Source organism: Petromyzon marinus, chromosome 34 (genome assembly GCF_048934315.1).
Source record: "Petromyzon marinus isolate PM22_M1 ecotype Great Lakes invasive population chromosome 34, UKy_Petmar_22M1.pri1.0, whole genome shotgun sequence".
In the NCBI taxonomy this organism is placed as follows: Eukaryota; Metazoa; Chordata; class Hyperoartia; order Petromyzontiformes; family Petromyzontidae; genus Petromyzon; species Petromyzon marinus.
The window spans coordinates 13,103,017-13,115,779 of NC_133700.1; the positions used below are offsets into that span (position 1 = coordinate 13,103,017).

Below are 12,763 nucleotides of genomic sequence, written 5' to 3' on the forward strand. Positions count from 1 at the left end.
AGCAAATCACGAAGTGTTGTTGATGTCATTGTACAGCATCGATTTTTTTTTCTTTACCGAATGAGAAAGGAAATTGGAAGTGGGAAGATTTGACATGTCTTAACCCATCACAGGTGGTTCATGACTTAAAGTATATATTTTTTCATGAGCACACAAGTTAGAACCTTGGTCCAATTACAATCATGAGGCTTTGTTCCTTATCCAATTGTAGACTGCCATCCAGTGGCGAGTTCATATACTCCAGCTACAACTTCTGTAACTAGACATTGAATACGCTCAAAGCATCCATGACATGCAATTCACAGACATAGATGCCTCCTGAAGAGTCAACACATTCGTCAATAGCACTGCCCTGAAATGAAAAAAAACGAATAGATAACACGTTGGGCAATGACCTTACTTCATGCAGAGATCTGCTCTGAATAAGTTCCATTGCCTGAAATGTTGCCTCGTATATCTATGTTTCCTTTTAGGGTATTGTTACTGACAAATGTGTGGGTGTTTGTAATTTTTGCACCATTGCCAATGCAGCCTTTCAGTGTTTTTTTAATGGTTATGGGACAATTGTGGTGATACCCCATTGCTTAATCTCATGAACACCAATTAAATTATCCTTCATCTTTAAAACTGTATAAATCCCCACTCTATTTAATTGTACATTCATGGAGGAGACACATACGCGGGACTCCAGGAGATAGACACAAAAAACATTCCCCGTGTAGGCTTAACAGACTGTTGGGGAAAATGCTGTTCACGAGCACCTATGAAGGCTAGCAAACCGCCTTTGTCTCCCTAGTGGTGATGTTTTACGCATCATACCAGGTACTAATTTGAGGCTGAGTCGATCTAGGGGAGACACAGGACTGGTTCATATAATCATCACGAGTGTTGGCTGTGAGCGGAAATCGAACTTAGGTCGCCGGGTTCGTAACTCAGCACGCGAACCGCCACACCACCGCTCCCCACACAGACACAATGACAGACAGTACAACACAGAGATCAACAGATATCAGTGTACACGTACTCGATTTCATACAAGATGTACTTCACATAAGGTTAAGATTTTTATTGACTGATTCTGCATCGTTCTACTTTTAAATTACAATTGTGGATATATGAATATGTTAAAAACGTTATGATGGCTTTGTGTGGTCATGACAGCTTTCATACAAAGTGATTACAACAGTTTTCCTAACTTAAAATATCTGTTCCACTGCGAGTAATTCTCCCCGACTCAAATACCGTATATATTAATAAGTGAGAAATGTACAATATCAACTAATGCCTGTTCAGCAATCATATTAAAAATGTGAATCAAACAGCAAGGGTTTTAAAATGACACCAGAAAGCTCTCGCATCATCTCTGCCCATAGCTTGGAGCAAGCTGCTCTCTATGCACCTAAAGTCGGTCATCTGATGAAATAATGCGCAGCTACACCTGGGGGTGGGACAGGTGAGCTCAGACGAGCAAATGGGCCTCATTAAACACTGTTCTGACGCCTGTCTACTTTGCCCAATCATTCAAATCTGCAAATGATGAGAAAACCCATCAAACCAGAGATATTAATGCGGCCGGAAAAACATAGGTTTAACAATACATCAAATGAGTACAATATTGCATGTACAAACGCTCCCTGGCTTACCCAGACCAGCTCAAAATAGCTGCATATGTGGCCATTTTGTCGTTTTCCCAACTCTTTGAGAAGAGTTGAGAAAAATGTGTGAAAAATGTGGCTGCTCCTACCGCTAGCATGAAATGTGATGATTTTAGTGTGCTGATGAGTCTGCATGAGAATGAAACCAGCCAATGGTTGTCTTTGCCTCACTGCTGCCCTAAGGATGGGCACATTTTCTAAACTCTTTGAGTTGGTGGATTAAACGACAATATGGGCACACATGCAATTATTTTGAGCTGGTGGTCTGGATAAGGCTAAGATCATTTGTACATGCAAAGCTGGACACCTTTGTGTGTTGTTAAAACCATTCAATTACCCAGGCCCAACGCACGACTGTGTGCAGCAAAGTCTTGTAGTTAGTGTCCCATTTTCCAACAGAAAGAAGCAATGATACATCACTTCTGATATAATATAAAAAATGTGCCATTTTTCCGTGCCAAAAATATCCAACCTACAGCAAGCTAGCGTTCAGTCTCGTTAGGTCTTCATTTGAATTTGTACAGACTACATATGGGTTGAGCGATTGCGCAGTGGTTAGTGCACTGCACTACAAACTTAGTGACTTGTTTGATTCCCAGTGAAGGCTGTATAAAACCACCATCAACCGTCACATGTACTAGTTATTGTCTTGTAATGGCATGACCGATAGGACGATCAATATTAGACAGTGAAAATGGCACAGGGCATCGGAAAAATTCCAGGGTGAGAAATCTTTTGTGCATTTCAGTGTTGTTGCTGGGCATGCAAAGTAAGATAGGACGTGCGAGAATGCTAAACTTGTGCAAAAAGCTACTTAAAAAAACTTTTCAATGCTCAGTATTGTGTAACGTCCTGTAAAGTCGCATTGTCCATTTTCAAAATGAACCCATTGTGCCCTTATCTGACATTAGTGGACCTACTTTGGTGACATTCCAAAACTCTGACTAACATTGACAGTGAACTCATATTATGTTATCACCGTGACTGATTTTAACACAGTGTACAGTTCAAGGCGAGGTTAGAAGCTTAAATGGGATTCAATTATTGACCGTTGTTCACAGTGGTTGGTCACTGCATGGGCGCATGTCAGACAGAAAGGTCACGGATGTAAAAACGACGAGTCTCTGTCCCCAGCTGTCATCGACGGCTCCTGACAAAAGTCGTGTCACATCCTAAATCCCGGCCACAACCACTCAACCAGCTCGAACGGGACTATAACGTCCTCTGTCCATCTCCTTTACAAAGCAACACAAGAAATGTAAATGCCACAAATGAAGATGACGAGAACACAAGGGCATGATGCTGAACACTGTGCATTTCAAGAGCAAGGGATATGTCATGCCAGCATAAAGTACTGCTGCCGTGATTACAATGGCAATACTGTATACAACCAAGGTTTAATTTCAGACGGGTCTTTCCTGGTTCCACGACCCGCATTTTAGCAATCACATCACATCCAACAAACTTCTCACTATGGCGGTGACCACCCTACGGTCCGTCTCGAGGCCTACTCCCGACGCGAATATTATTCAGTGAAAAATTAAGCCCCGTATATAACTCAACAAGCAGCGGCACAGTGTGCAGTGAGCCTCCGCCGCTGCCTTCTCAGCCTATATTATTCCAGTGAGAAATTATGAAAGGTAATAAAAAATGGAAAAATCCAAATTTATCCAAATTGACATTGGAGAGGCCCATTTCACCGACGCCTCTTCCCAGGCGATGCCAGCCATGCGCCGAACCCCTGGTGTCCCCTGGGTCCCGTGTGGTGACCAGATGAGCGTCGGAGAATCACGGGTCAGTGTAAGCTGCTGCAGGCGAGGGGGGCAATGAAAGCAGTCGCACGCATTCAATAAAACGATTGTCCCCAGAGGCCAAGCGGTGCCGTCCATATTATGAGAGGGAGATGCGCGAGTGCCGGCCAGAAGATTGTCAGGGCTCCAGCGACAAACGCGTCGCACGTTGCACCGCAGGTATCAAAGATCCTGATGACGCCATCCTCCGAGGAGTGCTGACGTCACTCGCTCGCTGTGAGAATGTCGACGGTGCTAGGACCGTTCACTGGAACTGTTGTCCATGCGACAGTCTTGCAGCGGTTTCCCTCCATGGGCATTTTCTTCGGGAGCTGGGATAATGTAAGCAATAAAAACACTTGTTAAAATATATATTTAAAGAGAAAAAAAATCAACTTTCCAGTCATATTTGTAACTGTATTTTACAAGAAGGAACATGAGATTATTTGCACAATACCACGTGTATTCACAGTGTGTGTAAACAATATAATACTCATTGCACACATCGTGACGTGAACCCAATATGCATATCACATGGATTCATTAAAAACGTCCCAGCTTTTTGTTTCTTTCTTGGCTCAATTCGTTTTACTTTTCAGGAGTCGACACACATTTCTGTAAGAATATTCACACATGTTGCTTTTTAAGTTTATTGTGTACATGTAACTTGTGTTTAGTAAGTCAAAAAAGCTGGCTGCCAAAAAGTAAATTACTTGCTCCAGAATTGACCTTTCCATCATTGTGTGCAGGATTTACGATGGCACAACACAAGCTACTGCTACATCAGCGGTCGACACAATCCAGGGATTAAAATGACACCGAGCGTGGGAAAAACTCACAACTCAGCTTTTGTTCCCAGAAAAAGATTTATTTTCAGTTTTTTTTTACCTTTACTTATTATATTTATCAATGCAGCCACCTGCCAATCTCCACCGAGGTTCAGGCTTAAACAGGGCAAACCTAGCCAGAAGAGGAATAACAATGCAAGCAAGAGGTGATTTCTTGACAGCAGAAGGCGTGATTATAATCATAGGTTCAGTCCCCCCGCTGTGCCGTGAATGTCACGTCAATTGATAATGCTGTGTTTATAATTTACATGGCCTTGTTTTAGACCACAACTCGAGGGTCGTAATTATGGCCATATTATTTTAGACTGCAGTAGTAGGATAATTACGTAATATTCTTGCAAGCCATGGAGAGAGTTCGTTTATATTTGATATTTCTCCATTGTAGGAGCGTATATTACAGTGGTTTACTATACAGTCCACAGCTTGGATTGCCGCAGGACAATGAGACACCTGTACGTAGTCTTCACCATCGTTAGGAATCATCAGTGCAGTAGAGCCAGTATTTCCTACTGTAGTGGAGATTTTTTTTTTATTTACACTGGCAGCATGTTTACTACTTTCATTTGTTTCCAGCCTGCATGCACCTTTCTGATGAGTTCTTATCCTTTTCAGAGAGTGCTAGGAATACTTTCAGATTGAAATCAGAATGTCATCATGAATTGGTTTAATCTCAGCCAGAATTCACCGGTTAAGCTGTACCAAATCTAATGCTTTCAACATTACTCCCAACCATGAACAGACTAAACCCTAACCCCAACCATAAACTCAGCCATAACCCTGACCCCAATTCCCTTTGGACAAACGCATCTCATGAAAAGCAACTGCTCAGTTTTTCAAAAGCCAACGAGCTCCATTAGTGCTCGCAAGTCACTTTTCCAAAGTAATTAAAAATAAACGGAAACACGTAATTCCAAAGCAATTATGACATTCAGTGTTTTACAAAGATAATGACCTAAGAGAGCAAAACAGAAAAGGACAACAAAACTAACACGGTCAACAATCATCGATGTGGACCTTGTGACATTCGCGGTCAGCGCTGTCGGTTGATGTGACCGCAGTGTCAACGATATGCGCATTGGCTCAGGGCAAGAGGTTAACTGCCCACGTGATTTTACACAACATTCATACAAGAGACGCATTTCAAATCACTTAGCAAACTCTTCCCGGAGGCGGCATGCGGGGAGCGATAGGGCTCGTTCACCGTCTACCACAGGGCCCAGGAGAGCACGCGTCGTGCCAAGGCGTGGGACGCTGATGGGGGCCAGGCAGGCTGACCGATTGTGTAATCTATGGTGGCAGCATTTGAGCAGGGGGCCGATAATGGCTTCGTAAATAAACAGCTACGTCCGTGACAGCCTGCTCATTATCGGAGGCACCAAGTTTCCTAGCAGACTTACACTGTGATGGGCAGCGCCAACGTGTAGCCAACCGTGCCAATTGATTGTCTACGTACGGTGTGAAAGAAATTCAACTACATACGTACATTTTGACGGCTACGTGAACGAAGCATAATCACGCGATGCAATGGTGCGCTTTTCACATTTATGCAGACACCAGAGAGGGAAGAATGAAAATGTAAAGTATCGATCAAAGTCTTATTGGTTTTTCAGACATGGAGCTGTATTGCAGCAAATGAGCTGGAAATGGATAGAGATACAAATTGATTTTTTCACATTGCTTTGCAGTTGTTTTGTTTTGCCGTCCTGTCTTCCCACACGTTCCGTGTGCTCTACGTCCCCGTTGTTGCGTTCACCAGTGCTCTCCTGCAGCACACGACCCATGTCCATTTGCCAACGTGGAGCTCAGCTTTCACCTGTGGTGGCATGCCTGCGTCACCACTTGCAAGAGCAGGACAAAGACAAATATCCCCCATATAGCCTTAACATACTTTTGGGGCAAGTTTTGTAAAGCGAGCAACTATGAAGGCCGGAACGGTACACAGGGGGTTGGGGATGGCCAGGCCCATGCCCAACCATCATTGTCTCCCCAGTGGCAATGTTTACATACCGCACCAGGTACTCATTTGCGGCTGAGTCAACCTAGGGGAGGCCCAGGACTAATTCAGATATTCGTTACTAGTGTTGTCAGTGAGTAGGAATCGAACTCGGGTCGCCGGGATCGTAGCACAGCATGCTGCTCCCCACACAAGAGCAGTATGCACACCTGCACTCCTGCACCTTCAGACTCCGACACACTGCAAACATGCAGACTCAGACCTACATAGTCACTTGCCCACAAATCTACCCCACAATGCAGTTCTTATCAACTGGTGGATTCCTGTATGTACACTTATCCATATACCAATACTTTCATTCATACACCCACAAATCCACACCCAACTCATCTACTTATCCAGACACCGACTTCATCCCCATACTGCAACCTCACCATACACCCCTCCAATATGCACGGTTGGCTATGTACAGTACGAAAGACGTTAAACATACATACATACACAGTAACATTGAGGTTGTATCCTCTGTGATAATTTATTGTTTATTTCCACCGTGACTCTGCTAGCTGTACAATCGCAAGTATTATGATTGAAATTGTATACACAGAGAAGCTTCATCAAGTCGAAAGACTTGTTTTTAAGCAGGGACCTGCTGGATTTTCGCATTATGGGGTGAAGTTGTGCCTGTGTGCGATCCTAAGAGTAATTTGCAGGTAATTTTTTCAGCATTGGGAAGTTTAGTCAATACCAGTTACACTGAATGGGTTTCTTTTTTTTCTTTTTCTCTTTCTATCTTGTATCCGTTAAGGTGAACAATCTCTCGGTGTGCTGCTCACCGGTCTCGCTGCCCGCACGCACCGCTTCCTGCGTTTCTCCACTGCTCGTCTTCTTGCCGGCTTCGTCGCGCCCATGGTGATCGGTGTCACCGCCGTTGCCGCTTGGAAGCGACCCGTTGGTGGGGCTTGTCGAGGTGTCCTCCGGCGACGAGATTTCGCTCTCACGCCCATCCCGTGCCATGCTGAATCTCACCAGCTCCTGCAGCTCTGAAATAAACAAACCAGGAATAAATATATAAGGGGTTGCATGTATAGGGCATTTGCTTATATACCTCAGCAACCAAACTCGCCTTACACCATCTCGTCTAAACCATTTCACCTGTATTATACCACCAGTGGCAGCTGCCCCTGTGCGGCACAAGGTGTACGTAGCACAGCCTGCGAATGGGCATGAGTGTGTAAGTAGGGGGTCAATATCGCGTTGTGGTATTTCCCAATGACTGCAAGTAGTTGGTGAAAGATATTTACTAAATTGAGCAAATTCGGACGACGATGCCGACATGCTCGAAGAACGTTGGCAGGATCCTTAATTTCGATTTAAAGCTTTCGTGACTGCAGGGATTCATATTCTTGGTTCTTTCGATAAAGTCACGTAGAAGGGAAACAATAAAATAATAAAAATATAAAACAATAAAATTATCACGACGTTTCGACTGCAACACAAGCAACCATCATAAGGTGTGAAAACCACAGCAAGAAATTTTGAAAAAAAGTGGCGTTTTTTTAATGTTAGCACCACATAAAATCCGTGATCTGGTTCCGTCTGTAAAAGATGTGATTCGGGACATACAGTACCCTGGCGTCTACAAACTAAGTTGTCTCTGTGGTAGTAGTTACATTGGAGAAACCAAACGACATGTCTCGGACTGCATTCGTAAACACAAAGCAGACCTAAAACACGGTAGGACGAACACCTCAGCCGTGGCAGATCACTGTTATAATTCAGTAGGCTCACATGACATTGACTTCTCCAAGACAGAGGTTCTTTGTAAGCCATCTGGCTACCATGAGAGATTCGTTAATGAGGCTATCCACATATACAAACACAGAGACAATTTCAACCGAGAAGATGGATTCTGGCTTAGCAATCATTGGAAGGATTTGATAAACCATTTCGGGTCTTAATTGATTGTTCACGTTTACGGTGGCTTTCAGACCGCATCCATTATTTTCGTCTCCCCCCTCCTCTTTTCCGAACATAGATGGACTCGTCCATCTGAATAACTGCCAAATCGCTCTCCGTGGTGCTAACGTTAAAAAAGCCACTTTTTTTCAAATTTCTTGCTGTGGTTTTTACACCGGATGATGATTGCTTGTGTTGCAGTCGAAACGTCGTGATAATTTTATTGTTTTATATTTTTATTATTTTATTGTTTCCCTTCTACGTGACTTCACCGAAAGAACCAAGAATATAAGGATCCTTAATGTCCAACGTGAGTATTCGTGGATAATACAGCCACAGTATTCACCGGGTAGGCTGCTGTCAATGAAGCAGGGCCGGGTGAACTCGAGCATGAAGCAAACGCGAATAGAGAGGGGCGAGCGAGCGGACTGAGGCTCCTCCCGAGAGCAGCAGGCAGCTTCCAGTGATGGCGCGCCTATCGAGTTCCGGGAATGAGCAGCATCTTTATTTTTTTATTTAAAGCTTTCGTGACTGCAGGGATTCATATTCTTGGTTCTTTCGGTAAAGCCACGTAGAAGGGAAACAATAAAATAATACAAATATAAAACAATAAAATTCTCGCGTTTCGACTGCAACACAAGCAATCGTCATCAGGTGTGTAAACCACAGCAAGAAAATTTGAAAAAAGTGACGGTTTTTTAACGTTAGCACCACGGAGAGCGATTTGACAATTTGTTCAGATGAACGAGTCCATCTATGTTCGGAAAAGAGGAGGGGGGAGACGAAAATAATGGATGCGGTCTGAATGCCACCTTAAGCGTGCTCAATCAATTAAGACCCAAAATGGTTTATCAAATCCTTCCAATGATTGCAAAGCCAGAATCCATCTTCTCGGTTGAAATTGTCTCTGTGTTTGTATATGTGGATAGCCTCATGAACGAATCTCTCATGGTAGCCAGATGGCTTGCAAAGAACCTCTGTCTTGGAGAAGTCAATGTCATGTGAGCCTACTGAATTATAACAGTGATCTGACACGGCCGAGGTGTTGGTCCTACCGTGTTTCAGGTCTGCTTTGTGTTCACGAATGCGGTCCGAGACATGTCGTTTAGTTTCTCCAATGTGGTAGTAGTTACAAACTGTCAAATCGCTCTCCATGGTGCTAACGTTTAAAAAAACGCCACTTTTTTCAAATTTTATTGCTGTGGTTTTTCACACCTGATGATTGCTTGTGTTGCAGTCGAAACGTCGTGAGAATTTTATTGTTTTATATTTGTATTATTTTATTGTTTCCCTTCTACGTGACTTTACCGAAAGAACCAAGAATATACAGCATCTTTATGTTTAGACATTGTTGTTGTTTTATTTAAAAGGGGCAACTATGTGTAAACATAGCAAGATGAACAAAGACAAGTTTTAAATTACCATTCATTTCATTAACGGAATGTAATTTTAACAATTCCTACAGCTGCCCTGGTATTCTAGCGGGGGCTCGAACGAGTATCGGACTCCGTGCTCATCTCCAATTTACAGCCATGAGCCAGTGGTGGAAATTCCACATTTAAATGGCGAATATAGCCATACGGCAACCACTTTTGACTTCCCCCGCAAAGTGGTATTCCTTAGGCGTGCCATCTGGAATGCAGTGGACGTTAGAGATGGTGTGAGATCATGAGCAAGCGGGAACCATTGTATGTCAAGTCACCTCAATCTGAAAATCACTGATGTTATGCTTCTACATAGCATCAGTTTAACAGCATGAAATTAATTTAATTTGCCTTTCAAGGAACATATCACGGAGGCGACATGACACATTATATATCGCTGTTTTTTTTCCCCTTAGTCATATCGGAATCACTTTTCTCTCAAGCGGCCAATGGCGCATCGGTCCGGCTTGAATTTGGACTAATTCTATCGCCATGCTGCAGAAGGGAAAAAGAGTTTTATAGCTCATCGGATTCCTCCAGCATAAATAAATATTCTGATTCTGAGCAAGCAGCAGAAGCAACAGCAGTAACAGCAATTGTTGCAGAAACAGCAGTGACAGTAATATCAACGGCAGTAATAGCAGCGGTTGCACATCTTAATTGCAGCAGAAGCCGCGGCTCGACAACACATACAATCCCTGCCGCTCTCAAAGCTCTTCCCAGGGGAGGCATCACTGCGAGAGCCGGACTCGCCGAGGGAATGGTCATCTCCCCCCCCCTCACTTGCCGTCGCCCCCCTTCCTCCGTGACCTCATCACTGTCTGGGACAACCCCAACACCGCGGCGGAGGCTCAGCTCAATCCGCAAACACATCGACGTTTGGTCTCTGTCCCAGGTGTACGTGCAACGCTGTCCAGACGCAATTCGCCAGCTCACTCGGCCACAAAATGCCACTGTTGCCTGTCGGAAAGTCGGACGATCACAACGACCATCAGACCGTGCTTGTGTTTGAAGTGTTCCGACGTGCTAAGGTGGCTTTCAAATTGTTCAGGTTTTCTACCAGAGTCTGAGCTTGTCACACGTGAAAAGTAGTTTTAACACCTGAACGAAAAAATAATTAACGCGCACACCCGCTGAGCAGCGTTACGCAATGCAGCACCATAATGTTCCCCGTTTTCCTCTGCACAAGTCATTAACCTTTCACCTGCAATATCCAGAGCAAGGATGAAATTAATTAGCGCAAGATCTGAGTGCACAATGCATTTTTTTTATTCTGAGATGCAAATATCCAAAAACAGATCTTTCATAGATAGAAATGTAATTTTTAGAGGGTGTAGGTAAAGCCCGACAAGTCCTTGCTCTCACCATTGCTGGTGGAAGCGCCTCCACTAGAGGGAGCTCTAGAGGGCCCTTCTAGAAGGTACTTGGCCTACTCTTGAATGCTGGCCAGACACCTCGGAAGGAACATATACACTGCCATGTAAACTCATGCAGATAAATATTGTAATACAACAGGAGAGGCCTTCATCCAGTGGTATACTGAAGCCGCATATCTCCTGAAAAATGTTTCTGAATATTTTCCTAAAAAATAATAAGGGTGGCTTTTAATCAGAGCTAGATTTGGCTTGATTGAACAGTGTATATCATATCAATTCAGGTCAGGCATTATCCTAATGCTTATAAAGGATGGAATGCTTATAACACAACACGATGAAAGTTATTCACCGAGATTAATATTTTATATAACATAAACAATGTAGATGCTTTTTTACTGCATGAACATAAAATACCAGACTAAGGGTGTTCTGGACCGGCATTTTCCAGCAATATTTATTGTAGCAGGCAAACTCTGGACTGGTGTTGACTTTGTGAAACTTATCAGCAAAACGTGGCCGGTAAACAAATGGATGTGTTCACGGAGGACCTATAACAATCAAATCCAAAAGCATTTCATTAGCAACTCTCTGCTGATGAAAGGAAGAAGGGTGGAAATAATGAAGCATATGCATTCTTAAATAGATTAAAAGGCCCACATGGTGATGGACCAAAATTGTATTTTTAGTAAAACAAACCCTTGTATTTCTATTCATATTCTTGTATTTCATTATGAATATTTAAACATTGGTTTTCAAAACCTATAAGAAATGATATACTTGATGATGAATCTCTGCTCATGCTCGAGGCTCATTCATTAAATCTGAATGTACGTGTAGTGTGTGATACACTGAGGTGCACACACTAACTGGGAGGCAACACGTTTATTACACTATCTACGATAACACTTTGATTCTCTAGATAGGTGTAGCTATACTGTCGCTAGTTAACCCTAGCGAACGGGCCAGCCAGCACACACACTGTCTGACCCACGATTCCCGGCTAAGGTCCAAATGACGAACGAAGAGCGAAGAGTTCCAGGACGATCCCCACGAAACGAGCCCCGATCCCCGTCGGGACTCCCCCTTTATATCCCTGGCCCTGGCTTCACCACGCCCTCGGCCACGCCCCCTGCTGTATCAAGGCAGGGGCTTCCGGCCCCCGGTCACGTGTCCCTCAGCCTCCTAGGGAGGTTCCTGCCGCTACAGTATAGTGACAGTATATGTCACTACACTACCCCCCCCCCCTTTTATAACATCCAGTCGACCCGGCTGGAGAAAAATAAAAAACATTTCTGTACAGCCAATCCAGCTGACCGTTGTTTCTAAATAGGCAAAGTGTGGCCCCCAATTTAAAATCAGAACAATAACAGTCACATTTAATTATGAACAATGAACAACCCACGCTGGGAAAGGCAGACCTGCCCTCCCGGCAGCCAGCACAATCCCACAACCGTACGCGTGCCACCACCCACAAGCCCAAAAAGAGCCCGGTTCAGCCAACGGCCCCTCTGGCTGGCGAGTGAGGCCACAACCAGACGGTGCGTGGAAAATGTTGGCGGGCATTTTAAACCGTTCAGTTTTTGAATGTGTCCTTGTCGCCAGGCCCCCAGACGGGCTAAGAGAGGCCTTCTTGGGGGATCCCAGGGCAGGACGAAGCTGGCTCAAGGGCTGCGGCCCCTCCCGAGAAGAAGAAGATGAAGGCTGGTCGGCCGGAGAAGAAGAAGTGGACGACGACCGCGCCTTCTTGCTTAGGCCCT

General features: G+C 44.2%; 1 protein-coding gene across 7 annotated transcripts in view; it reads right to left on the reverse strand.

Moving 5' to 3' along the window:
• Positions 1-1,051: 1,051 nt before the first annotated feature.
• LOC116948749 (uncharacterized) overlaps positions 1,052-12,763 on the reverse strand; it is a 33,704-nt gene continuing 21,992 nt past the window's right edge. Inside the window, exons 6-7 of one of the 7 annotated variants that reach the window (XM_032965789.2) lie at positions 7,084-7,290; positions 1,052-3,777 (exon numbers count right to left, since the gene is read on the reverse strand). In XM_032965789.2, coding sequence (XP_032821680.2) covers positions 3,701-3,777; positions 7,084-7,290 — 284 coding nt within the window. In that variant the 3' untranslated portion in view covers positions 1,052-3,700. The other 6 variants (XM_032965790.2, XM_076071739.1, XM_032965791.2 and 3 more) reach the window with 6 other exon arrangements.